This window comes from Falco naumanni, chromosome 7, assembly GCF_017639655.2.
Source record: "Falco naumanni isolate bFalNau1 chromosome 7, bFalNau1.pat, whole genome shotgun sequence".
In the NCBI taxonomy this organism is placed as follows: domain Eukaryota; kingdom Metazoa; phylum Chordata; class Aves; order Falconiformes; family Falconidae; genus Falco; species Falco naumanni.
In genome coordinates this window covers 13,816,177-13,839,957 of record NC_054060.1, presented here as the reverse complement: position 1 = coordinate 13,839,957, position 23,781 = coordinate 13,816,177, and the positions used below count along the sequence as shown (strand labels likewise).

The 23,781-nt window shown below is 40.4% G+C and overlaps 1 protein-coding gene across 1 annotated transcript in view; it reads left to right on the top strand.

The window, feature by feature from the left end:
* Positions 1-6,101: 6,101 nt before the first annotated feature.
* The window catches only part of SH3GL3 (SH3 domain containing GRB2 like 3, endophilin A3), a 58,800-nt gene continuing 41,120 nt past the window's right edge, over positions 6,102-23,781 (top strand). The window contains exon 1 of the mRNA XM_040600776.1: positions 6,102-6,296. Within this exon, the coding sequence (XP_040456710.1) occupies positions 6,252-6,296 (45 nt within the window). The 5' untranslated portion in view covers positions 6,102-6,251. The remainder of the gene's footprint in view (positions 6,297-23,781) is intronic.

Here is a 23,781-nt window from a genome sequence, read left to right as displayed (position 1 = left end):
TGATCCATTTTATGCCAGAGTGCTACAACATTCTGCTTTGAAACAGTCCTCACCATGTATGATACAGTAGTTTAATGTGAAGATGAATATCCTTTACACCTTCCTGCAGCTAGCGTTACTCTTCTAGCAACATTTGACTTTCAAGTTTTGTGCTGGCATTGTCAACAATGAGAATGTCATCATTTTCTGATGAACACAGGCAGTTGCGTGCATAAAATTAGTAGCTCTATTTTGTCACCTGTGAAAGAGCAGGACAAAACTCAGGTGCAACTTTCTGAAATCAGAGCAACATTTCTGCACATTGCCACATTGACACATTTTACGTTACAGTTTATTTTGCATTCAGGGAGATGTAGTCCCTTGAGGGAATACAGCCCAGAAGAGAGGCTTAAGTGGGCAAACAAGGTCTTTGGCTTGTGTGAAGTAATGCTGTATTGAAAGCGATGAGGTTTGAAGTTTAAATGAAGTCTGTTATGATTTGGTCAGAAAACTGAAATATTTCCATTTAGGACAAATAGACCTACCCAAAGGAAAACATCCTACAGTTTTTTTCCATGGTTTATCAAGTTAGAAATCTCAACCATGGAGGAAATAAAAACGCTGTGGGTATCCAAGAATAGCACTAACTAATACTCTGTTACTTCTAGATTTTTCTCCATTGTAGAGTGATTTTGGATATTCACATCTTTGTTCTGATTTACATGTGTAGCTCATTTTTGTTGAACAGCCTAGAGTTGTCTGCGAGCAGTAAGTGCCTAGGTATATGTCAAGAGTAAAACCTAATTTTTTTTACTGCTACCAGAAAAAACATAGGCATGTAAAAGTTACAAGATCTCCAAGTAGGAGCTGTTCAGTAGTCCATCCACATAGTATAATTTGCAAAAATTTTTACAAGCTGCAGTGTGACAGAGCTGCATACACAAAAAAGTAAGTTGTTGAATTTTCAAAATTAAGCTACCTACTTATAGTATACACATATGTAACTTCAAAAAAAATCTATATCTAGATTTTGAGTTAATCTAAAATGTTTGTATGTCTTTTAAAAAGAAACAGGTAATTAGAACCGTATTTATTAATTAATGGTGTAAGACCTAACAAACTTTTGTTTTGTTTTTGACACTTGCAGAACAACAGCGAGAGATTTAGGAAAGTGAGGACAGAAGGTATCTGCAGGATCATGGAGACGCATGTGGAATACAAACACAGGAGACAAGAAGCAAAGCTCTGGATAACGGTAAAGCAACACATATGGAAAGTCAGCCTGAGAAGAACAATCATGTATGCCAAAAATAATTCACTGTCTACATTTAATTAGGAGATCTGGGGAGCAAACATAAGCATCCTAAACAAATGAAGTAGGTTAGCCAGAGTGTCTACCGGCCCCAGGGTCACATATTCCCGCTCTAACTGCCAGCAGCAGCCGTGTGGAACAGGGAGCTTTCCAAGTTCTGGCCACTGCTGGCTGCATAGAGAAGACTGACTGTTCTCTTCCCTTTCTTATGAAATGCATACTGCTATGCAAAGCCATGGCAGAAATGCCTGAGCTAGTTTATCTTCACGGAAAGTGCTGTGATATGCAGAATTGCTTGTTTACGTTATAGAAGCAAAACCATAGCATTAGCCTGCTCCTGTATACATGAACATATTTTCATATCACCAACTTTTTTTTTGTGTTTTAAAAAAAAATTAAACTACTTAAAATTAAACAAAAAAACCCCTTTTTTGTTTAATTTTAAGTAATTGTTTCATTTAAGTATATAGAAAGGGTTCTAAAACAGGTTCATGAGATGTCCTTACTGTTTTGGGCATTTTTTGCAGAAGGATTATCTTCTGACTTTGTTAATGGGGTATTTTGCTGTTGGCATTGTTTTCCTAGTGTCAGCTCCCAGGTTGTCCTGCAACATCAAACCTGGGAGCTGAAACCAGGAAAATAATTAAATGGATGATATTTAGAAGCAATTTTATCCAGTGTTGTAGTCCTCTGGATTTCACTCTGGAACACTGTTATACATTACTTCATTTACTTGGGTCAATACTTAAGCATCAGTGTCAATTCAGTTTATTATTCCCCACTTTTTTCTAGAATTGTCAAACCAGATGAACTCCCACCTTTTTAGAAGAGCACACAAACTTATATGTGAGCCTGCTTTATTCTTAAACCTTTCTACAAGTTTGCTCTGGTAGAGCAGAGTATTGGCCAACTGTTCTTTCAAACTGTATAATTTTCTGAGAGGATCACCTTTTCAGAATGCTTATTTTCTAAGCACTAGTTTTTAAATTTTTTCTTTTCCTATGACCAAGAAAGCTACAGCTTATGACCACAGTTTTGACAACTAACATATGAAAAACTAACCAGGTAATCTGCATGTCATTGAATACATACAGTCCTTATGGACCAATAGCGGCTATCACATCTGTGCCTGAGAGTATTGCTCACTTTTATTTGTCTAACTCTTCACCCCTTCCATCCTATTCAACAATCCTGTGGATGTACCATTTCTGATGTAGCAATTATTTTTTTTCAAGCTGAAAGCCAGAAAAACCTGTAGAAATGTAAGCATTTGGTTTTGTGGTTTTTGGTTTTGGTTGGTTGGTTGGTTTAGGTTTTTTTTTTGCTCTTGCTCTTCTGCATAGCCAGTATTCTGAAGGTGAAGTTTGGGAAATCAGACTTCCCCAATATGCAGAGAATTCATGTGTAGTTCTCATTTATTTTTCTATTATGAATCCAGAATTTGGGGTTGCTAATCTCTAATTCGACTACAGATGAAAACCTCCTTTATGTGTCTCTCATAGATTTCTCTCAATGCCCTTTGGCCTTAGTAAGCAATAACTTGATTACTCAGTAGGCTGGTTTCCCCTGTAGTTATTCATGTCCTGGATCATGTGGATACATCCAAAGTCTCCTTCTAATGCCACGTATAGAATTAGGCTGGTTTCCCATGTAGTTATTCTTGTCCTGAATCAGGTGAGTACATCAAGTCTCCTTCTAATGCCACGTACAGAATTTTATTGCAAGGTAAGCTGATGCACAGTAACTTGTTCTGAGTATTTAAGCCTTAAGGAATAAATAAATGCTTTATTTAGGTAGTCAGCATGGCCCAGAATCAACTTAATAGAATTTCATCACAAACTCATCTTTCCTCCCCGTTTCTGATGTTTTCTTTTGTGGCAATAACTACCAAAGATCAAGATCACATTTTGCCAACAGATTTCTCATTATTTTGAAGAGACATTCATGCAAACATGGATGTAGTTGTCTTAAAATTCCAAGTAATTTCAACTGCTAAGAAGCCTCTTGATAATTTTTGAAATATTTCTAGTTTTCTTTCTGCTGAAAACCTAATACTTCATATGGCTATTATTGCAATTTCAGCTCTTCTTAAATGTAAGGTAATTTGTTCATTGAAAACCAAATGCCCGTAAGGTTGTTTGCCACATCTTCAGACTGAGTTTCTGCTTGTGTTTTTTACATAGTATTAGCCACACTGAAATCCAAGTGAATTATGGATTTATCTATTTATCCAAGTATCTATCTTGTTTGAATTTCACAGGACCGATTTTAAAGCCCAGTTCTCCCATACAAGTAGCCAGTGAGTATTTTCTAGTCACTGCCTTGATTTGAGCCCAGTTAGTTCTCAGTTTGCACAAATTTCACTGTCCTTTTTAGCACATCTGACTCAATAACAGTAACATGTTGGAGCCATCATCTGTTGTTCTCATGCACTTTGAGATTTTTTGAGTAGTGGGACTGTGATTGGTTAAATATGCAGCTATCTAGAACTTTGGCCCTGAAACCCCCATCTTCCCCAGACTCTGTGAAGCTTTTCTCACTATGCCCATGTAGTACTATGCCCTGGCCTGTCTTCTGCTTATAACAGTTCTTTTTAATAGAACCTTTTTTTTCCCATCATGTCAGCATTTATCTTAACTACTTCCCATAATCTTTGTACTATTTCTGATTTTCCTTATTTTACAGACTGAATTAGTAACTTTTCATAAAAACTTAAGAAATATCATCCAGCAAATCACAATCCCTTTTTTTCATGAGATACAACTGTGTCTGTGATTATAAAGCTCTTAGATATTGCTTAGCCAGCATATATTACTGACTACAAGCTAAAACTTTTGCTTATATCTGAACTGAATATGAGTCTCTTTTTTCAGGGTGTCTCTACCATATCGTTAACACCTGGACTGTTCAAGTTGACTCACTAACCAGGTTTTCACCTTGTCTGTATCGTTAAGCAATTAGGCTATGAAGTTGAATTTCCACAGGGCATTTCTCACTTGTAAATTCTTGTATCACTTCAGCAGAGGCAACATAGCTGCTACCCTTGGGTTACAAGCAGGATAAAAAAATAAAAGGAAGTTGTAGACATCTAGCCTTACTCTAGTTCTTTATCTAATCCAATTTTACAGCTAACAGCTACAGTGACTCCATTATCCATTGATTCCCCTCTGCAGTGACTTATTTCAAACTCCTTCCTTCTTTGCTTCTGGTCTTCCTTTTCTTAAAGCCAAAGATTAGACAAAGCCACCTTCTCTCCCTAAGTCCATGGTACACTAAAAGGTTGCTTTAACACCTTTTATGGAACTCTGTTTTCTTGGTTTAGGCCTTATTTTCTCAGCTGAGATCTCTACAAATGCATCACTAAATGAAGCCATACTGTTTGGCCTGGACAGGTAACGTCTTGCTGCCCGTTTTTAGTTAGGAGGAGAAATTGGTGCTGATTTCAGCACCAGGCACCATGCCTGGGGTGTAATCATGTACTTGTAAAGAGGCTGCCTCAGCACAGGTGGCACCAGGTAGCACGGTGATTGCAGACCTCTTTCAAACATTACTCTGTGCAAAAACCTGGCAGTACTTCACCTTACAGTTTGTCTTCCAGAGCAAATGTTCACTGGTGATATCCTCTTTGCTTTCTCTTGTCTCTTCTGCATCTCCTGTACAGACAGTCCTTTGTCAAGTAAATAGCCAGTAAAAGTTCCAGAACTTCTGAATACGTCTGTCTTTACAATTCATTTCATAGTGGTATGTAATTGTTTCTAGCAGGTAGGACAGTGATTCATTTCTCCCATGTTATATCATGACAATTAGTCTGAAACTTTTTTTATTTTTTGCCATTGTCCTATTTGTGATTTTAAAGAAGTAACTCAACATAGTCTGGAAATGCCATTCTCTCCCACCCCCCCCAAAAATGCAGTAAGCACGACAGTGAGTAACACTGAGAGCCCTGCTGCAGCCAGCAAAGGTTCTCTCTAAGCTGCTTCCCAGGTCCGTGCGTGAGCTCCAACTGAATCATAACTCCCAAGTGACCTTAACAGCCAGGATGGAACAGCCTGTCACAGCACGCCTTCCCCAGAATCTCGGTGTAGCCTGCAAGGGCTTTACCAGCAGGGGCATAACCACATCCCATACCTGCATCGCACACTGCTGACGTTTAAGCATAACGACGAATCCATCCTGTAACAACCGAGCAGTGTAGCTCTCCCCAGTATGTTTACTCCTCCAAGAGGGAGGTGTCTGGTGGGAGACTGTGCCTTTCTGAACCTTGGGGAGCATAAATGCAGCATTGGAGTCAAACTACCGAGTGGATTTTGTTCTGATGCACAGCACCAACGAGACACGCTCTGGACCACTGCAAGAGCATTCATGTCTTAAAAGCTACAGTTGAATTACGATGTATTATAACAGATCCGAGATCAATGATCTCCACTAGAGGTGCTACAAGGAAGCACAAATAACGAGATCAGAAAAGGAGAAATTTGAGCCTTATTAGAAATAATGCCAGCCAGCCGAAAGGGGAGAGCTAGCAGGCCTCGCGGAGCCTCGCGGCGGGCAGGACGCCCACGCTGCAGCGGCGGGTCCCCGCAGCGCGGCGCGGCGCGGCACGACCCTCCCCGCCGGGCGCAGCGCCCCCCGCGCAGGCCGCCCGCCCGCCTTCCCCTGCGCCGCGGTCTCCATGTAACAGCGCAGCGTGGGCGTCTGCCAGCTCTCTCATTTGCATAGCCCCCGCGAGTGGCCAATGGGCAGGCGATACCAGTGCTGTCATTTGCATGGGCCCCGGCGGCGGCCAATAGGGCGGCAGCCGCTGAGCCCGCTTGGAAGGTGATGTTTCCATCTGCGCGGGGCGCCGGGGCTGTGGGCGCGGGTGACACAGCGAGAGGCCCGGCCGGCCGCGGGAGCCGCGGGGACCTGCCGGCCGCTCGGCCCGGCCAGCGCCGCCGCCTCGGGGGGCCGCGGCGGAAAGATGTCGGTGGCGGGGCTCAAGAAGCAGTTTCACAAAGCCAGCCAGGTAAGGGGAGCGGGTCCCGGGGCCGGAGCCGGAGCGGAGGCAGAGCCCTAGAGGGGGCTTCGCTGTTGATGGGCGGCTCGCCCGGGCCCGGCTGCGCGCCCGCCGCAAGGCGCAGCGGGTGCCCCGACCCGCTGCTGGGGGCGGCATCGCTGTCCGCACCCCGGGGCGGTACCGCCGGGCCCGCCCGCGCGTCGGTGCCTCCGGTGTTGCTCCTTACCGGGGAGGTTGCCTGTTCCCTTCTTCCCTTGGGGGCTTCAGGTCTTTCTTTTAGTTATTAGTGTTTGTTATTTGATGGTGTGCGTGTGTTTGTACTCCGACGCCTCAGTTAAACGTACAGGCTGTAGGGTACTAGCTTTCCCCTAAAGAGTTCTTGGTGGGGTTCTCCTACAAACTGCTGGTTTGTTATCCTACATGGTATACCATGTATTTATCCTACAGAGGGTATCATGTGTTTCTAGAGTTTTCCCTCCTTTTCTAGATGCTGTACTCTTGCCTTTTCCTGGGTGAACCTTCATCTTCTCCTGCCCTCTTCCTCTCCTCCTTTCTCTTTTATAACGTGCTTCTCTTTAATACTTTTGCTGATTTCTTTTAAGAGAGAAACCTCTTTCTGTCAAGCAGGTGGACTGATGGCACTACGTAGCGTGGTAGCGCTGCCCCAGAGCCCCACACTGGTGCAGCAGCCTCAGGAAGCGGCAGCAGTGGGGTTCTCACTGAAGGTGTTTGGAACTCTCAGCTGTTTTGCTTGCTTGTTTCAAGCCTCAAAGAGCTGTATTTCTCTTGGCTCTCGGTGATGGTAATGCTGAAGCTACTGTCCCTAACCTATTCAGCCAGGTTGGACAACTGCTCTTGTCTTGGGGAGGGTGGAGAAAATAAAGGTTTGTGAAGTGCTCAGCTGTCATCTTTCTAGGTCCTCCCTCAGATTTGGCTCGTCAGCAGCCCAAATGCAGAGTGCAGACTTTGGGCACAGAGATGCTAAATATCTGTATCTAATGTTTATTTTCAGTAGTGTTCTTTCTTTCTTGTTATGTACTGATCTTGAAAAATGGCATGAATTTGTATCTTTTAGTTAACTTTCCCTGTTTCTTTGCGAAAATGTGGGACATCTACGGTAAACAAATCCAAGGAGAATTTATAAAAGGTTTTGGCTTGTTTTGCACCTAGCGTATGCTGGTAGGTGATGCAGCCTTTGATTTGGTGAGTTTGTAACTCAAGAAGCAGAAGATATTTAACTGAGGAAGTTAGGTAACCACAACAAGTGCTGTTCGTCTAGCAACTGGTTGCAGTGCAAGTTGCTTAATCCTGCGCAGATGTAAGGTAAACATTAAAAATAAAAAGGGGGGTGGGTGGGGATGGGATCTCATAAAGGCAGTAATAATGGCAAAAAAGAACAATAGAATATATTGAAATTGGCTGTACATCTATTGAAATATTGTGGTATGACCTCCAGTATTCATTACCATATGGAACTGCAATGCATAAATCAGATAATATTCTTCTCAGGGTAGGTCAAAGGTGATGTTTCCACTTATTTTCAAATGCAGGACTGAGTGAGGAATTTAAAGTAAGTTGATTGAAAAAGTCTTCAGGAAAAGAAATTCTGTTTAGTAGGAAATTAACGTGCAGGAAAAAGATACTGGAATTGGATATTTTTTACGTTGCCTGAGGAAACACAAGACACTTCTTAAGAACTCATTCTGGAAGAATTCAGATAAGATGTTGGGCAAAGTAGTAGTGGAAAAATAACAGAAGAAATAGCATATAGATCATCGATCAAAACATCCAGATCCAAATAGCTGATCTGTTTCTCTGACACACAGAGGCACAGTCATGCCCATAAGTATAAATGTACACACTAAATAGTTGTTGAAACTAACAAAAGTGAAGTGGAATGTGCAAAATGGAAATATTGTCACTCCATCTTTCAGCTAAATTATTTTACAAAATGCTAAAACAAGCAAATGCAGAGCACAAAAGAGGTATTTCGCAACAGAATGTTTATTAAATCTCTGATACTGTAGGATCACTTAAGGAGACATGTGCCTTTGTGTATTGAATGGATGAGAGATGCCAAGGGTAACTGTTAACGGCAGAGACAGGCATTGCTTGGGGAAAGAATGAAATTAATTCCTTTAGTGTTCCCAAAGGAGAATGGGGGCAGATGACAAAAACTGGCAAATTTCCCAGAGGACATTGAGGAATACTGAAGGGAAGGAGACTTGTGCCAGGACATGTGATTAAGGAATAAGAATAATATTTGAAGGCTGACAGAACCTAAAGACAAAAAATCTGAAGGGTGAAGGCAGTAGATTAAGACAGTCTGTATTTAACAGTTCATTCAGAAATGTGAATAAATATCGAAGAAGTGACAAGATCCGTATATTTTCAAAAGATACTATTTCCATGCTAAAATGGACTTCTGTTCAACTGAAATAAACCACAGTTCCAACTGAAGTATAGAATAATATAGATACATAGTTACAGAAAGATTAAGTGAAATACAATAAATTGAGGTATTCTATAACTCTGTGTACTCTTAGGCAGTACTTACAACTGCCTAACTGTTGCAGAACTGTTTTTTGCAAAAGAAATGCATTTCAGTTTGTAAAAAGCCTGCCTCTTCTGTGTGTCTTTACCTGCAGCTCTTGTGTTAACTAGCAGTGATCAGCTTTGTGTGTAGGCTTAAATTCCAAGGTTAGAGAGCCCCAGAAAAAAACCAAACAATACTTACAATTTTATACATGCAGTTGTGGTTTCTGGCATGTTTGTCTGGTGCGTATCAGCTTTATTTATCTAAAATTACAGTTAAGTAAATAAGTGTTTGCTTTATAAAAGGTCAGCAGCTAACTTTGTAATCACTGAAGCCCTCACCAAAATCAGGCATGACATGCTGTTGCAGACTTGGTGGGTGTAGTAAAAAGTCACCATGTTTCTGTTTGTAATAGATTAATTCACAGTAAGTGTTCCTGATGGTTTTCTCCTGGAATTTTTTACCCAATTGTATTTTCTTTTCCCCACTGAAAATAGCATGCGAGTATAGGTTTTCACCTAAGTAGTGAGATTCAGAAGACAGCTTTTGAGTTATGAGCATCTGTTGGAATCACTGCAGTAAAGTCTGCACCCGGGAGTTAGTAACTTTTTAACTATTTTTCTATGCATTCCAATATATAAAGCTGCAATTCTGCTCCATTATCTGTACCCTAATAATTGCTTCCCCTGGTGTCATGGAACTGATAGACCCAAAGCTTACATATAACCCAAAGGTTATATATCTGTTATGTAATTGATAACAGCTTTTAGGTACACTAGAATTTTCTTTACTATGCTTCTTATTTAGGTTATAAGTTTACATTGAAACACTCAAGTGGGCTGGGATGAGGATTGCTTCCATTCTGTCCATTTCATATCAGCGATGATCTCTTGAGTGTAACTCATTTGACTAATGAAATACCAAGCAGAACCCATGTGGCATCTTACCACCTCTCACTGGCTGGTGAGGGCAGGCTGTATCTCAGAGCTGATTAACTCATGTGCAAGCCTCATGGAATTCATCTTTTTTTTTTTTTTTTTTTTTAAATGTATTTTCAACTAGAATTTTTAAAATTAATCCTCAGGGAGTTCTGTTCGTGATGAAAGTTTGTCTCCTGTCACTTTCAGCCTGTGACACATCTGTTTTCCTGTTTTCAGTTTGAAACCTTTGATGTAGGTGGGTGTACCTCTGCCTACTGTTTTTGTAGGCCTTGTTCTCATGGTGGTTGTGCATGTGGGATAACCCAGATGGTGGGAGGACTGCGTCTTCTGATGTATACTGAGAGTATTTTTAGAGTAGTGTTTCTGTTTAGAAAAGCAGTAAGCACAGAGAGTAAGAAAGCCGTAATAGGTGGCAGATGCTATTACAATTTCTGCTGTGCTCTTAAACTGCAGCCTGCCTAGTCTCTTGGTGTAAAGATAAATGATTTTTTTTTCAAAGTAGTTGGATGCTTGTGAGCTGAGAACCACCCTCCCTCAGGGTGTTTTGAAAGCTCAGCCATGATGCTGGCCTAGGAAATCTGCTGTTGACTTTGAATTAATGTTTTGTGTTTTTCTGCTTGTTTGGTATTTTTAAATTAATTGTGGGTGAAGTTTCATTATCAACTTATTCATAGTGTATTTCTTAGGCTTAGCTTCTCAGTGGTAGTAGAAATTAATACTTTTTTGAGGAAATATATGGCTGCCAATTACTGTGAATATCTTATTTGTAATGAAGGCATCAACAGTTATTGTTAGCCTATGTAGACTGGTTTCTTAAATGTTCTCCTATTGTCAGTGAAGAAAGAGAGGCTCCAAGAGAGAGTGAAGCAGGAGCTGGCTCTATTGTCTATAGATAGAGCCTAAGGATAAGCAGATTGTCGGACCAAAACAACCAAAATCTGTTCCAAATTTTTTTGCCTTCTGAAAGTGATTTAACCTAGTGTAATAAAGTAGATGCCCGGTGCTTTCGTCTCTTGCATATCTTGAATGACATTTGTCTTTAAAGTACCACATCTTTTTTTAGCCATGTTTTTAAAGGCTTTTTTCTATTTTTCTATTTTTTTTAATATTTTTGGCTATCATCAGCAATTGCGGGGATGCTTGTTATTCTCTTCCATATTTCTGCTTTTACTCCATTGATTTGTGTGGCATTTTGATCCAATCTGTTGGAACAAGGACCAGATCAGAATCAAGACCTCCTTGTTCCCCAGACAGAATAAGCGTTCTCATCGGGTTTTGGTGTGGATTTTTTTTGTTTGTTTGTTCTCTTGACTATTATTTTTTTTCTGTTATGTTGTAGATGAATGATACTAGCGTGGACATAATACTTAAGCCTTCTTTAAAGTCCATGTTGACATTGAGTTAATATGCAAAAACTTTATTTACACGAGTGTGTGCTAGCAAAGGAAGTACTTTGGTAAACTGAGGAAGAGACAAACTTAATACAAAGAGAACCTAAATTTGCCAGTGAGACATGAAAAGAAACTTTATCGACTATGTGCAGATATATTTCTTTCCTGGGACTATAAGCTGTTACCATACAATCTGTTAGATAGTGCCCTTTCACATCCCACCTGAATGGGGCATGATTCAGAGCTTAGTAGAGAGTGCACTTCTGTCCTGTTTCTAGTTTTGGTTAGATAATGGAGTGTACTCTTTTGCAAATTTTACAGAATTGTGGAGGTAGGACAGTGGTGAATAGGACACCAGAATTTAATTTATTCTCTGAGATTTTTTGAGATGGGTAATTATACTTCTTATGTATGTTTGAGAAAGGAGAGTAAACCTTCAGCCACTGGTAAGGACAAAAAATAACATTCACCTATGTATATGTAGTTATCTAATTAGTATTGTTTGCCTTTACTTGTGTCATGGTTGGAGACTGTTGTTATGCAATGTAGTAATTATAAAACTATAACGTAGTTTATATACTGTTCATCTGAAATTCCTATGATGTGAGGAGAAGCCGAGGGTTTGTGTAAGTCTTTGAAGACTTGTTAGTTCATGGAGTATTTATTGGGGTTTTTTTTGGTGGAAATCTTAGTGCTTGCAAAAGGAGAAGTCCTCATTTTGCACTTTCTTTCAAAGCAAAACTATTAATAAAAGGGAGGGAAACATGGTCCTGTAGCAAAGATCAGCATGGATTGGGGTGGGGGGTAGAGGCAGAGTGCAGTGAGGGGACAATAATCTGTGCTTCGCCCCTCTTCCTTTGGCATTAGTGAAGCTGACTCACTTTTGCATTACATGCGTGACTTCTGGTTGTGCAGCCCATCCTGCTTACACTGAAGCTTGCTTCCTGGGATCAAAGTTTTGGGCTAATAAGTAGGAAATAGGAAGACAGTGCTTTGTGGCATGATGGTGATTTTCAATATTAAAAATACATGGGATGGAGCTGGGAGGAGGGGGAAACTAGCTCTCAAGATTTGGGTTCACAGTTATATTTGCGATTGTATTTATCACCTGCTCAGTAGCTTGCCAGTAAGGCATTACTGCAGGAAAAGGAAACTTTGAGTGTTTCAGTCGGCATACAAAGTAGCAGAAGATAGCAATCATATGCTTCTGCAACCTCCAACAGTGCAGCTCTCGAAGCTTGCAGTAGATGGATTGTAATGCTGTAAATTGGGAATGTAGCAGAGATGCAGCTACAATTTGGAAGGAGGTTAGTTATATTTTACACAAAATATTTTTTATATAAAAGTTTGAATGGCATCGCAATATGAAACAGTGCAGTGGAATGGAAAGGAAGCTGAACTTTCTCCTTGAACGCATCTCCTTTTATAGATTCTTGGCTTTGCTGAATAGTTTTGCACAGGCACACTGAAAGTTCGAGTGAGAGCTGGCACTCCATCCTTAACTCATGCTGTTGCCTGAGTCATTGCGGCACATGCTGGGTAATATATTGCAGTGCAGTCTCTTGAGAATCCTGCAATGCTGAAAAACAAATAGGCAAGTGAAGCACAGCAACAGCATTGCATTAAGATTTTTATTTTTTTTTCAACACAGGTAGCAAGGGGAATAAACAAGAGGAGTTAGAGATGTGCATGCCTGCAGGGCTACGGTTTATCTTAATGGCATCGCTGAGAAGTGGTGGGATAGCTCCTATGACTGGAGTGCTGGAGTGGAAGGTTACTGGCTCTTTAGGAATGACAGGCAGGGGAGACAAGGAAGGAGTGTCACCATCTGTCAGCGACCAGCTGGAGTGCAGGGAGCTCTGGGGTGGATGAGGAGCCGACCCAGAGTTTATATGTCAGGATTAAAGGGAGGGCAGGGACAGGTGACATTGCAGTGGGGGTCTGCTACAGGCTACCTGACTAGGAAGACTGAGCAGAGGAGGCCTTTTATAGACAGATAGGAGCAGCCTCACATTCAAAAGTCTTGGTCCTTGTGAGGGACTTCAGTCACCCCAATATGCCCTGCTGTGCTGTCACTCCAACAGATAAGCAGTCCAGGAGGTTCCTGGGGTGTGTTGATGATAACTTCCTTCTCCAGGTGATAGAGGAGCCAACAAGGAGAGGTGCTATGCTGGACTTTGTTCTCACCAACGGGGGGGGGGGCTGGTGGGGAACGTGAAGCTCAAGGGCAGTCTTGGCTGCAGTGACCATGAAACAGTGAAGTTCAAGATCCTTAGGGCAACAAGGAGGGCATGCAGCAAGCTCACTGCCCTGGACTTCAGGAGAGCTGACTTTGGCCTCTTCAGGGATCTGCTTGGTAGAATACCATGGGACAAAGCCCTGGAGGGAAGAGGGCCCCAAGAAAGCTGGTTAATATTCAAGGATCACCTCCAAGCTCAGGAGCGATGCATCCTAACAAAGAGGAAGTTGAGCAAGAATGCCAGGAGGCCTGCAGGGTTGAACAAGAAACTCCTGGACAAACTTGAATGCAAAAAGGAAGCCTACAGAGGGTGCAAGCAAGGACAGGTAGCCTGGGAGGAATACAGAGAAATTGTCCGAGCAGCCAGGGATCAGGTCAGAAAAGCTAAAGCCCTGATGGAACTAAATCTGGCCAGGAGTATCAAGGGCAACAAGAAAAGCTTCTGTAGGTATGTAGGTGATGAAAGAATGACTAGGGGAAGTGTAGGCCCTCTCCAGAAGGAAACAGGAGACCTGGTTACCCAGGACATGGAGAAAAAAGGGAAAAAAGGAACACCCAGGGAACTATAGGCCAGTCAGTCTCACCCCTGTGCCCAGCCAGATCGTGGAGCAGATCCTCCTTGAAACTATGCTAAGGTATATGGAAAATCAGGAGGTGATTAGTGACAACCAACATGGCTTCACTAAAGGCAAGTCATGCCTGACAAATCTCATGGCCTTCCATGACAGGGTTACAGTGCTGGTGGATGAGGGAAGAGCAACTGATGTCATCTACCTGGACCTGTGCAAAGCATTGCCCTGTCCTGCACAACATCCTTTTCTCTAAACTAGAGAGCCATGGATTTGACAGATGGACCATTAGCGGATAAGGAGTTGTCTGGGTGGCTGCACTCACAGAGCTGCGGTCAACGGCTCTATGTCCAAGTGGAGACAAGTGATGAGTGGCTCCTCAGGGGTTGGCATTGGGACTGGCGCTGTTTAACATCTTCATTGGTGACATGGGCAGTGGGATTGAGTGCACCCACAGCAAGTTTGCCAGTGACACCAAGCTGTGTGGTGCAGTCGACACGCTGGAGGGCAGGGATGCCGTCCAGAGAGACCCTGACAGGCTGGAGAGGTGGGCCTGTGCCAACCTCATGAAGTTCAACAAGGCCAAGTGCAAGGTCCTGCATGTGGGTCAGGGCAATCCCAAGCACGAATACAGGCTGGGCAGAGGATGGATTGAGAGCAGCCCTGAGGAGAAGGACTTGGGGGTGTTGCTTCCTATTAAGATAAGAACGTTGTGTATATTCAGTGGCGCCATATAGCTGCAGTCAGTTCCAGAACAAACTGTTCCTGAGGAACAGAAGCATTTTTATTATAATGTTTTATCTGTTGTGCTATCCAGGCACCAATGCTTTCTGTATGCACACATGTAATTCAAGGTACAAAATCACTTCATACTTTCTGTAAGAACCCTATAAACCCCAGACTTTGTCTTAGAATAGTATTGTTAACAGCCAACTGCTTCTGTTTATATTAATGCCACTTTCACCCCAGTATATTGCGATAGTCTAATTCTGTACTGAGCTGTGTTCTCACTGTTAGTCGCTTTCCTGTTCATGGAAAGGAAGCCACTGCTGGAGTTATGACTAGCTGAGAGTTGAAGATGCAGGCTTTAACAATGCTTTTAATAAGTCCAAGGGCTAATCACATGTCACATTACACCTTCAATTCTATTTTCTTGAGCGCTAGTGTGCTATCACTGTGTACAGATCTCTGTTATTAAAGTTACTGAGTTAAAAGCATCGATGGGAGAATATACCAGTTAATTTTCTGCAACATCTCAAATATCAGCAGCTGTCTATGTGAAACACAAAAATAACTTGGCCTTACATGCTTTCTCTTCAAAGGACAATGCTAAGCCTCTGATGAGAATTAATTCTGTTTCTGTACTACCCTAATTAAAGTACATTATTGATACTGTACCTGTGTTTAATGAACTGCAACGACTACAGTGAAATTAGCCTGGTTAGGAACTGAATGTGATTTTAAGAATCCAGGACTCAAAGGGGATTAACGGGTTCTAAAATTCTGTTTTCTATGATTGGCAGTGTTCCTGTTCTTGTGCAGTCAGGTTATAGATCTAAGGTGAAAAAGCGGGGGAAGTTTTTGGTTTTGTTTTTTTTTTTTTTTTTTTTTTTTTTTTTACCAAGCAAAAAAGAAATAAAATATTAAAACCAAGTATAAGTGGTCCTAGGTAGTAACAGCCCCTTTATTCCCTTGTGAGTTCTTTTCAAATGCAGGTAGGTCCCACTGTACCCATTGATTTTTTTACAGATGCAAATAAATGAAGTACTTGAAGGTGGCGTGACTTAAAGGTTAAGGAGCTGGTCAGTGTCAGAAGCAAAAGTAGGTTATGTGTTTCCAGACTACACGTCCAATGTCCAGTCATCAGAAATTCTGCTTTCAAACTCTGTTGGTGTTTGGAAAGGTGTGTAGAAGAACCGTGTCACATTTTGTGTCGTTTTTTTGTGTTTTTTTTTTTTTTTTTTAATTCTTTTATTTTGCATAAGGTGTATGGATAAGTATGAAACGTAGAGATGAGTTTGGATGAAGCCTTCTATATAAATGTGCTGTAATTCCACTGACTCCAGGTTCAGCAGGGCCGAACATGGTATTTTCACTTAACTTTACTATTTTTAATACCCCTCTGGAACAGACAAGCAATGTTTTAGAAACTAGGATTTTCATGTAATGATACCTCTCCAGCAGAAAGAGAATAAGCATGTGTGTGGGGAAATTTACTTAGTGCCATAAATATGGTGGGATTGGAGGTCAGAAGGTCACTGTTTTGATTCAAAAATTATGAAATTTTTCTTTCATTGTCCTGTTGAGAGAGCTAGAAAGTGAAATGTTGTGCCTGTGCCATCTGCGTGGTCAGATAATGCCACAAACATGGGAGTGCTTTTCCCTTTCCTACAGAGAATGTAGCACCTGCCAGCTTGGCATCTGGGTCACTGTGGATGTGTGCATGGTAGGAGGGGAAGAAACCCTGTTAAAGTAAATTATTAATCAAAGACTATAACTTTTCGTCAATTCAGAACCAGCAGTTCCAGTCTGCTGTCTAGAAATCCCTTCCAAAGAAAACAGTAAGATTTTTAAAGATGTGAGGATGAATTCAGCTGTTGATGTAGGCTGCTTGGATGTCTGCTTGGAGGTACTGGGGCATAGCAACTGTTAACTTACCTTTAAGAATAGTTGTTTATAGTTTTATGGCTTTAGCATCTCAATATTCCCTACCTGTTTTTTTTTTTCTCTTTAAGTTGTAGTAACCACTGAAAATGACTTTATTGGTGTAAGAGGTGGAGCTTTTTTGTTGTTTTTGTTCGTTGGTTGGTTGGTTGCTTTTGCTGGGGGTGGCTAGAGAAAGCAAAACAACTTCACTTCTCTGGTCTGTCCTACAGCTCTCCATGTGCTCAAAGACCACTGACATGGTTCCTCAGTGGGACTTTCCCTTCCTTGTACTGTGTGATGTAAGTTTGTGCTGGTGTCTGTCACAGTATTTTAGTTCAATGGGAAGAAAGTCTTCTGTGGTAAACAGTAGGAAAGGGACATGCATGAGCACAAGTGTATGGTAAGCTCAGGCAGGAAGATAATTGGTTACAGAAATACCTTTGGTGAGGAAATATGTTGCGAAAGAGACTCCAAGATAAATACATCTTTAGTGGATACATATTATCAGTAGTTATGCTCTACAGGTTTTTCTCAAACTGTACGTTTGGTTACTGCTTTCACTTATTTTGAGTCAGCCAGGTGCAGGAGCACTACTCACAAAGGTGCTGAAAGCATGGATAAACCCAAAAGTGGATCAATGCCAGACTTGTAAATGGTTGATGCTGGAACATGGATCAATGCCAGACTTGTAAATGGTTGATGCTGGAACATGGTGGGTGGTTGCCCCTGTGGGTACGTGTAGTACTGACAGTTAAGGTGAAGGAGGTGCTCATCCTTTGTACACCTGTAAGAAGCAAGAGAAAACTCACTTTGGCCGCTCGTGTTTGCGTCAGGAGCTTCTTTCTGTACCTCATTCTTCAAGAAATCAGGTGTGCAGTTTGCAAACCTGTTCTGTGACACAGATTGGGGAGAATGTTTACTTGTGTGAGGAAAACTGTCAGAAAATAGTGACAGATTGGCTTTGGCTACCTGTATGAATATGCTGTGAAGAAAGTTAACTCTTACTTTTCATTGATTCGTGTGAGCTTTGTTTTGTTTTGTTCCAGCCTCTGACCATTTGTTTTCTCTGTTCCATTTGCTATTGCACACATAACTTCTAAAGAGAAGTTAGTTGTCCCAACTTCATGCTGCCATTCAATATGCTGTCTTGGAAAGATTCCTTTGTTTCCCTTCCATTATGTAAAACTGTTTTAATTACACGGGAGCTCAGACTGTATTTTCAATTGAATGTCTTTTTCTGTGATTCTCTCATACACTTAGAGGGAGTGTAGCCTTTTATATCAGCAAAGTGGATCTTGCGTGATTTCTGCAATTTATTTTCTTTTTTCTTTTTTTTTTTTTTCTTCTAATACGTTAGTAAATTGAGTGTTTAGTCACTGGGATATTTTATATGGTGATAAACTGTTCAGATTTTCTCCATTTAGATATTCTTGGTTTATTACGATGCACTTTCATTGAGATAATAAAAACCTATATTCTGAATCTATTTAGGTGGTGAGGAAAAAAACCCAGACAGTTTCCATTTGAAGTCTTATGATTCCTGTGATTCACCAAAAACGTATTTGGGACATGAGAAAGCTTTTGACTAAAGGCTTAGTTCAGTCCTGTCACTGAAATCAGTTGAAGGAGGCAGCGAACACTAGATTTTGAGGTGAGCAGAGTATAATGTTCTCAACTCTTGTCAGGTTGCTTTGATGTCATCACTGAGCCCACCAAATAATCTGTAAAACAAGGATGTAAATAAGGTAGCACAAATAGAAAGGGAAACAGAAGCATCTCCAATTGAAAACTTGGCCCAGCCTAAAATGTCTGTGTTAGCGCAAAGCAATCTTAATTTCCCAAAGACAATGTGTTCTCATTTATTAGTGTGATGAAACCTATAATCTGTTCAGAAGTCAGGACCTCATGGATTTATCTGCTGTAGAGTCATGAAATTACCCATGGAAATGTCTGCCAGAGAGTTGGGAAGTCACAGCTGTGTCCATCTGGGCTAGGAGCTGTGGTCTGCACAGGTCACATGAGGCAGGTGTTTGCAATGTGCTGCTGTCATTTGTGGTTGAGTGCAAGGTTGTTAGGCTTCAGCAGGTTCTTTGGATGTAACTAGTTTGTGGTAGAAGAATGTTTTTCTTATTTCTAGCTTCTTTCTAAAGGTGAAAAAAAGGACTTTTTTCAAAGCGGTTTTAGTTTTTATGCAAAATCTGCACAACAGTTTGAAGTATGTATATATCTTTTCCAGTTAATATAATACCAGTAAAATCTTGAAATGAATTGAAATTTAAAAATCCCGAAAAGGTAAGACAGTTCACAACTATACGTTTCTCTGCCTCTGAAAGTTTTGGGCCCCAGTTTTACTGTGGGTAAATTGCAATTGATAATAGTACTTACATTATTATGTATAAATATAGTGTACAGATATATAACCTGTGTTTCCTCCCCCACCATCTTTAAGTCTTTGGACAGGAAAAATTCCTCATAGATGGCCTCTGCCCAAAATATATTTGCAAGACATTCTTAGAAAGCAAAACCTACCCTTCAGTTTCCAGACTTAACATGTTTGAGCAAACGTTGCTATTAGAACTGAGAATTCGCTGTGTGGAATGACACTTGCCCTGGGCAGCGCTGCCCTGGCTCGCTGACTCTGTCAGAGGTCTAGGCTGAATTACACAGTTTCTTTATCAGATTTATTTGTTTCTTCTTCGGTTGCTTTTTTGACATTATCTTTATGGAAACACTCTTCAGAGCTTTGTCATTAGTTTTTGTCATACTCCTGAGTTCTTTGCAGTTTAGTGTGGGATTGCAGAAATTAGGCTTTTCTGTGTGGGGTTGCACCCTGCTGCAAAGAAGAATGAACAAGTTCAGACCAAGAAGCCTTGTGCTATTGATAGCTTGCAGAACAGATCTGTAACGTTGCACTTAGCACCTCTTTGTCTATCAGCACATTTGGGAAGCAGCCAGAAGACTTGTATAGTTCACTCTTATCTGTTGAACAAAAAGTTCATTTATACAAGGGGAAAAGATGCAGTAAATATAGCTACTCTTGCACAAAAGTAGTAATGCTTCTGGGAATTGCCTTTTTTTTTTTTTTGATTGTATCAAAATTATATTTGTTAAGAAAATGAAAATATTTTGTGTAAAAAAAAAAAAAAAAAAAAAAAAAAAGTGAAACTTTATGAACTCATGTTGTCACTTTCTGTGATACTTTAGTCAAAATTGTCCAAATGTGAAAAATTATAGTTTTTGAAAAGCCTAGTTTCATGTGGAAGAAGTTTGCTTATGAAGATTGTATGTATTCTTTTAGGACATTACTTATTTTGTGATCTAAAATAGTAACTGCTTGCCTTTTTGATTACTTCTCATGGTGTATCATCTAAGTGGTCCCTACAGCAGATGTTTAGTTGTTGCCAATATATGTAAGACTGAGTAAATCGTATGTTTTGTTCATCACTTGGAACATGTAAAATACCCCAAATGAACTGTCTTTGCTTCAGCGCTCCGGCATATATGAAGTTTGACACTAATTCTAGTAATGCATATTATTATTCAGGTGCAGGTGACTGAAATAAATACCTGGTCGGGCCAAAATTACTGTTCTAGATTGGTGCAAAAGAAAAGTCCGGGTTTTGTTAATTTGCTGGTTATTTTCTAAAGTCAGGTGACTTACATATACAAAAATTGCTTTCACAAGAATTGTTCAAAAGTTATAAAAAAATATATTTAGTTACTTTATTTCCATAATTCAAAAAATAACTGTATAATGAATTAGGTACTGCAGACATTGTTGGAACTCCTGTCAGTTAGGGCTTTAATTTAGGCATATCATTCTGCATGGCACATCTTAAAGGGGTACCAATCTTACATTTTTTGCACTTTTTCAAGCAGCAATTCCAAATTTTGGAAAACTCTGTGATTCTGTATACTATGCAGTTTAGAGTTATTTATAATGAAGAATACATTTCTATATGCATACTCTTTAATTACCATATAGGTTTGATCAAGATTTAAAGAACCATATCTACTGCTTTGTTTTGTATGAAGGATGCAAGAATCATGACATTTTCATTGCAAGTGAGTTTTCTGGTGGTTGAAATTTGCCCTTCAGTGATCTCTTCAGCTGTGGTTAAAGGATCCTGTTTCATGGGACTTGACTTGTTTTGCTACTGACGGATTTACTGCCTTTTTTGTAGGAGTTTCTTGCTACAAAGCCATGCGCCTGTACAGAGGAGGACAGTGCCTTTTGACCTCATTTGCACTAGTGTTTCAGAGCTCATTGGGAATTTCTGCAGAGGTCTGTGTTCTGCATGTAAATTATGCTTGGAATTTTTTTGCAGTTTTCTCTGTCATTTGTTTAGAGATGGAATTTGATAAAGTTTGGTAACAATGAAATACAGATGATTCCGTGTGCATGTCAAGGGAGGTTCTTTTCTGTCCCTCTGGATGAAGTCAGCAGTGCATTTCTGCAGTGCTGTTATTACCCCTAGAAAGAATTGTGCCTCGTGGAGATTCAGGACACAGTGTGTGTCTGTCTTAAAAAGTGTGGCTGGGAAGCCCTATTATGCCCAACTGCATTTTAGTTTGTGGTATTGGATGAAACGTGTTGCTGCCTAAAACCACCGCTATGTTTTGGAGTTATGAAATAAGGCAAAATTGTACAGTGACTTCCTTTCCAGACTAGTCACAGTGAACACAGTGATGAAAATAATCCTTTTATTCTTTTCCACTTTTCACTGTGATACTTGGAGTTTTTAATTTTCTATTAAGTGAATGAAAGGAACATGGATTATTTAAAACTTTCAGATACACAAGAGCATTTGAGACTTGTTTGTTCCATTTAGGTTTTGTAACTCCGGATGAGCACAGGTTGTATTAGCAAAGGGAGTAAGGTATCTTAAGTCCTTTTGTTTTTCCACGTGTGTATTGTTGCTTTGGCCCTCACATGGATCCCAGTGAAGTCACCAGTGCTGCAGAGCTGCAGAGCTGCTGGGGGCACATTGTTGGATTTTTCAAAATGTTTGAGTAATGACAGTGTAACACCATTAAAAGCTCAGTTGCATGCATAGCGGATGCAGGAACAGGAAGCACATTACTTCACAGTGCTCTAATGCTGAATGTGAACTTAAAAGCTTATGAAAACTGTCAACTAAAATGGCTTTTAAAAAAACCCAAAGAAACAAACAAGAAACCTCTAAAGCAGAGGAGACAAAAAAATCTTGCTGATTTGGAGGGAAAGTGTAATGCATGTACAGCAGGAACAGGTGGATTGCCTTGAGTAGCAAGTAAAAGGGACTGACTGTGTGGCAGAATAACGTGGGTGTTTAACAATATAATAAAAACAGTGGAAAGTACAGGACTGACAGCTCAAAAAAGTAGGAGTGATGCCACATATCACAATAATGTGCAGTAAAAAGTAAGGGTAAGAGGAGGAGTTGTCAATCCGTTTTATAGTGACTGAAAATCCACAAGAGTAGTGTAAGTGCTAAAATATGTAAGCAGTAGTTAAATAACATTGAAGGACAAATCTCTAACTTGATTATGTGGGAATGGAATTCCATAAGAATTACTGCCTGATGGAAAGTAGTTTCTGAAAGAGCAATAAACATACATTATTTGTCACTTTGTGCAGACAAGGTAGACTTGCTGCTAAACTTTATGCTGAATTGGCGATGAGCAATAGAATGTTCATGTGGGGAGAAGATAATTCGAAACCAAATCAATCAAAAGTTATGATTTTGACCGTCAGTTTATCTGGCTATATACAACTTGCTGTTCTGCTTCCTCTGTACAGCTCACTTGGGGCTCTGTAGTGGATGATCTTGACCTCATTTTTTACTGATAATGGATTCACTAAAACTGTCTCTTCAAACTGTGGCACTGTCAAGGAAGTTTTCACTTTAGGTAAATACATAGTTGTATAGTAACTTAAAAAGTAAAAATGGTACTCCTAACTCTTTGCACCATATCTTTTAGTGTTACCAACTCTTGAGTTTAGACAGATTTAAGAATATACAACCCAAATACTTAAGCTTTGAGCTTAAAGCTGTAAATCACTATTCAAAGTGCCCACATCTTGTCTAGTTATTTTTCCTGTGGTTGGTCTGTATTGATGCTTAAAAGTATTTGCCCAATAATTTATATGACTCAAATTTGCTGCTTGTGGTGTTGAATATATAGTGAGCTGGGTCTGACTTCAGTGAAGATGATGTAAGTACATTCTGACTTTATAGAAATCAGAATTAGGTTAGCCCTAAAACTGCGTAAACAAAACCTGAGTTTTTCCTAGCCCTTACTTTGACAGGGCTCTCGAGGTCTATCAGTTGTGAATAAGTGATCTTTTCAGTCTTGCATGTGGGCATCGAGGATGTACTTAAGGCATAAAGTCAGGAGGAGGTGGTAGGTGCTTGGTGTCCTGATGAGGAGGCCCAATGTACTCAGCCTTTCAAAAACAAAAACCCAAAAAACAACTTACAGTTTTAGACCACAGCTGGTTTTTATTTCATTGGGTTTTCAATAAAGCCTGTAATCAGCAGAAATCTCTGGTCATGCAAAATGCAGGAGGACAACTGGATAGTCATGAACTATGCAGTAGTTAAATGTTTTCAAGAAGAAAAAATTACTTAAGTGTTTTAAGGATTTTAGTTGCTTACTCTGCACATGCAACTATGATTTACGTGTTGCTCGGTCTCTCTTACTAGAAGAACTAGGATTTATTTTTTTCGTTCAAATGATGTAAGAGAAATAACAAAACTAGTGTATGTTACTTTAACTGAAAAAATGTAGTGATTGGCTGTGCTATAACAAGTCTAACCAAGTCAGACTTCATATGGGACCCAGCTACAGGGTGATACACTGGGCTTTGGTTCCATGAAGCCTTGAAGTATTTGCACAGCTTTACATCCATAGATAGCTCTGTGACTGTTCAGCTGCTGAAAGCTGGCTAGACCCTCCTGAGTTCAGGCCTGTGCTATGATCAGTGATGTATTCAATGTTCGCTTTTGCAGGCACCAGTGGAAGCAGTCTTTCCTGAATAACCCAGGGTAGTTTGACCTGAGAAAAGAGTGAGGGGATCCGTTTTCTGGGGCTGATTCCAGGGTGTTGTGCTGAAACTGATCAGATAATGTTCTGGGAAAGTGAAGTGCAATAGATTCCGCTTAGAAGCTATGAATCAGAGGAGTGTA